The sequence below is a fragment of the Daktulosphaira vitifoliae genome, unplaced genomic scaffold (assembly GCF_025091365.1).
Source record: "Daktulosphaira vitifoliae isolate Bord-2020 unplaced genomic scaffold, ASM2509136v1 Scaffold_3, whole genome shotgun sequence".
In the NCBI taxonomy this organism is placed as follows: domain Eukaryota; kingdom Metazoa; phylum Arthropoda; class Insecta; order Hemiptera; family Phylloxeridae; genus Daktulosphaira; species Daktulosphaira vitifoliae.
Window position 1 is genome coordinate 2,763,655 of NW_026099574.1, and position 5,050 is coordinate 2,768,704.

Here is a 5,050-nt window from a genome sequence, read left to right on the forward strand (position 1 = left end):
ATTACGGTGTGCAAAATAATAAACAGATAGATAATGTGAAATAAATTTGCAGCTGTCCTCAAGGTTGTAATATTGATATTGATAACGGTTACACGCAGTATGACCAATTTTTCAATAATGAAATTTACTACAACAATTTCGAAGATTTACAATATATTATTAATGTAACGATTATAATTCAAAGAAAAATTCAAATTGTTGCTTTCATTCTTTTTTGTTGAACAAAATCGTCATCAATTCTACGAAATATTTATAAAATATGTAAAAATATTCACTCTAAAGGTCTATAGAAGTAAATAAAGATAACTTAAGGGCTAGTTCTTTTATTGTTATAAATTTATTCGGTCATATATAAATATTAGTCTATTTGTTTCTATATTGAAATAATACCCTTTAGTATAATATATTTATTTATCTTAGATTCTTTCTGTCCAACGAATCGTTTTATCTAAGAGATTCCAAAATGTATTATTTTACATATAACATATCATGAACATAGTATAAATATCTTAATCGTAAATTTGCGTGTCAATTTTTGTTAAGAAATAAAAATAAAATGAGTATTTTGTATACTTTATTATCACAAGAAAATTTAAGATAAATTCAATTGGTATAAATTGTACATCAGTAAATGTTTGGGTACAACATAAAATATTTTACAATAAAATTGCTGATTTATATATTTAATGTAAATATTTCTCAAAATAGGTATTGAACAATAATGCAATAGTGACGCTAGTTTAGCTCCCCAATTTTTTTTATAAAACTCTAGAAATAAAACTATGTGGAAAAAATTAATTTTGTACTGATAAATGAACTTAAATAAGTATTGAGCCAAACAAGGCAGAAAAAAAATTTGTAGTTGATAGTGTCCAGTGAATTTTTTTGTGTATAATAATATTTATCAGGAAATATTTTTTACCTACCCATAGCTAACTAAACATAACCCTTTAAAATCATATTAAAATATTACGTTTCCAGCGAACAGTGGTGTATATTGAACTTTAATAATTTAAATGAAATCTTAAATGTTCAATAAAGCAAAATGTTCTAGCAATGCCTCTGCCTGTAAGGAGTGAAGGATATTAGATAAGGTAATTACTTACTGCTAAAATATTTAAAAAAGAATAATTGAGATTCTACGGTTCTTAAATTAAATTTTTTGTTAAATGACCTGTTAAGATAGCAATGTTGACCCTGTGTAGATCTTTGCTATCCTGAACCCAGAATCTGCAAACGTTTATGAACTACATTAATAATTTTAAATTGTAAAATATTAGTATTGACAACTTATTTTTTAAAAAAAATTTTAATTTCGTATTATAAATTAATCAATAATGAATTTAAAACGTCATTTTCATATTTCAAATGAACAATTTAAATTTTATTTACAATTCACACTAATAAATGAAAAATATGGTTAGTCATTATGTGCTTTCTTTAATGAAAAGAATACAACCCTTCATATTGTTAGAGTATAAATAAAAATAATTTTTTGCAAAAATTGGTCAAGATTCATTATTTTAAACATGATCAATAAAAATTGGAGCTAAAAGATAGTTTGTAATATATAACTTGAAAAATAATACTGCTTATAACAATATATTATGCTAAAATTAAATAGAATATTATTTTCTATAAATTAAGTATTTACATTTTACCTAATACTACTATAAATTATATATTTAGTCAAAAAATTAATAATTTGTAAAAAAAAAAAAATTATTTTTATATTGATAATTTCAAAACATTTTACACCCGCACTTAATTCTGTGTCTTACATCCTCGTCATTACCACCGTTCTTTTGCAAAACTGATCCTAAATACTTACAATTTTCCACCTTTCCTATCAAGTACTCACTTATTGCCACTGATATCTTCATTTAACCTACCTCATATTCTACTTTGTCAAACTCGTATTCTGCCTTACTCCTACTTATTCTTATTCCTTTTCCTTCAAAAGTTGATCTCCACACCTCAAAACTTTGATTATTTTCCTTCCTAATTTCTCCTATTTAAACTATAAAAATAAGTAAGTTCTTTAAGTAGAATCTTGGTGTATTCCTACACTTATCTTAATATCCTGTTATTCCACTCTCACTTTTAACCCTGCTACAAGTATCAACATACATACCCTCTATTGTATTAAAGTACCTCTTTACCTTAATGTAAACTTTTTCTTCATTAAAACCTACTTTAAAACCACTCTCCACATTCTATCATATGCTTTCTCTAGATCAATAAATAACATAGACAGTTTTTTTATTTTTTCCAAATACTTTTCTAATAGTTGTCTCACACAAAAATAATCATCTGATATAAAGGAAATTTTCATTTAAAGAAATACAACATACATATTCATAAACATTTTTTATTCACAGTATTATAATGATTATGACATAATAGTAGATAACTTAGAAATTCCTAAAAAAAAAAAACAAATTAAAACTTGTTAAATTATAAAAAATAATGTTTCCAATTTTACTTACTTAGCAACAATTCCATGTTCTTTGGCTAACCTCGTAATGCAGTCATCTGATTCACCCTTCAAAAAAATAATAGTAATAAATAAATAAAAAGTCCTTCAATTAATTACAATAATAAACAGTTTTAAAATTATAAAATTAGGAACCAATCAGGGTAAATTGAATTATAAAAACTTAATGACAATAAAAAAAAAATTCAAGTATATTAGACTTTAAATTGTTTTATCCCTATTGATTTAATGTCACATCTAAATCTTTGAAGTTTTACTAATGTTAAAAGCTCTTAGTTACATACTAATATTATTTATAAAAAATTGATGATAAATTAATTTTCAATAACAATGCAGATGATCAAATAGGTAATATAACAATAAACTATATAAGTTATTATATAGAGAGAGCCACTGACTCAATCTATACAATTTAATTTAATTTTATATTAAAATGTTCATAAATTATATTTATAATATAATTTATTACCATAACTACCTGGATTAAATGGTCCTTTACCAAAAATTAATAAAATACTCTTTCATATAATAGACACTAAAAAAAATAAATTAATTTAGTAATACTAACCATACGACGAATAGCTCCACTAATAGTAAAAATTTTATGGTTTCCAGTTATACGACCAGTTGATGAATCAATTTCTGCCAAATTGATCTGAATGGAAGCATGATCTTTAGCAGGAATAATACGATTGCTAGCAGAGCTAAATGATGAAATTTATAAATGATTTAAGTAAATAATAAACTATTTGACAATTATAAACAATTATAAATTATTCAAATTAATAATACGCCATGTGACGTTGTAAAAGTATTAAACTAAATGTTAAAAATTTATTCTCACCATTTTCTTGGGCAGTACAAATCTACAAATTCTCCTGCGTCGTTTTGCATTATGAAAATTTTCTTGTTTTATAATGAATAAAATTGTAGTCAAATCGACGAAAATTAAATCAAATTATTAAACTTAAATTTTTTTGTTGAACCATTAAGTACAGATATCGTAATCCTATACTTAACCTAAAATATATGATGATATACTACAATGTCTTTGAAAAATATATCGTTTCAACTTTGAGTTATTTCTTCCATGAAAAAAAAAAGGTGAAATTCTCTTAAATTAATGTTGAAGTTTTCTTTTTAAACATTATCACTCAAAATGTTTTTAGAAAAATAAAATTAAAAAAAAATTTACTTTTAAAACGTAACTACTATAAGTTTTTTCTTTAATATATCATACAAATATTATATAATATCTGTTTGATCCACCTCTAACTACAGAAATTTTTTTAATAAAATTTCTTAAACAAAAATTATATTTTTAATGTTTTTTTAGCTTTGATGAGAAGCTGAGAAGGTATTATTATATATTGGTTTTACTATGATATGTTTTTTTTTGTGTGTCTATTACCACTTTTTCTCAGCTCTCACCGAACCGATTTCTTTCAACGATACGTCAAAAGATCACAAATTGTATCTAGTCGAAGAAATTACCCTTAAAAATTGAAAAAATTTCCCTCATTCCCGGTAAATGGGGAAAATCTCCAAAAAAATTACAAATTTAAAAATCACTAATTTTTAAAATTTTTTTTATTTAAAATTGCATTACTTTTTCAAAATGAACAAATTAGTGTTCCGGAAATACTGACACTTTTATATATATCTTAAATTAAAGCATATGTAATATACTTTATTATGGAATTTTAAAATCGCTAATTTTCAAAATTTTTATATTTTACATTTTTCACTTTGTATCTCTATAACTTTTCGAAAAATGTATAGACCAATACAATTTTTTTATGAGAAATAATATTTATATACCTCTTTCATTTGACCTACTTTTTTTTGAATTGGACCATATCCCTTTATACAGGGAGGATTTAAAACTAAAAAATGCATATAGAAAAAAGAACTTTTTCAACTTAATTTTTGAATTTGTTCGGGAAATACTGACACTTTTATATATATATTAAATTAAAGCTTAGGTAATATACTTAAATATAAAAAAAAAAAAATTCGGACTTTAGTTTGTTTTCATAGTGAAAACTAACATCATAATTAATAAAAAAATAAGATTATTTAAAAAAAATTCTTTTTTATATTTTTAATTTTATAATGCTATACGTTTTTGAAAAATGTACGGATCATTATAATTTTTTAAAGAGAAGTACTATTTTTATTCTTTCATTCGACATACTTACATTCATATATTACATTTATAAATCATAAAACTTATGATCACGGTATAAATAAGGAAATAGGAGATCATGTAGCTTTTGGAATAATCAATTAATTTTTTTAAATTAACACATTATCTACAGATTTTCTTTTTCACTTTACTAAAGTTAGCTGTCAAAATTAGTCGAGATACTGGTAATTAAAAGTATAAGATGTCTAATTTTGGGAGTAACTTGTGTTTAATTAAATTATGAAGAAAGACCTTAATTCTAAGGCTAAAAATATAAAAATTCAGTAGTGATATTCAATTTTCAAATTGAACACTTAAGTTCTAAAATTGGTTTTAAAGATTTTATAATAATCGCATAGAATTAG

The 5,050-nt window shown here is 23.1% G+C and overlaps 1 protein-coding gene across 1 annotated transcript; it reads right to left on the minus strand.

Annotated features, from left to right (window-relative positions):
• Positions 1–2,355: 2,355 nt before the first annotated feature.
• On the minus strand, positions 2,356–3,513 carry LOC126902246 (40S ribosomal protein S21). Its single transcript, XM_050679314.1, has 4 exons — positions 3,342–3,513; positions 3,066–3,201; positions 2,490–2,545; positions 2,356–2,424 (listed from the first exon to the last, which is right to left on the minus strand). The coding sequence occupies exons 1-4, from the start codon at positions 3,389–3,391 to the stop codon at positions 2,415–2,417; spliced, it is 252 nt and encodes an 83-aa protein (XP_050535271.1). The 5' UTR covers positions 3,392–3,513; the 3' UTR covers positions 2,356–2,414.
• Positions 3,514–5,050: the final 1,537 nt, after the last annotated feature.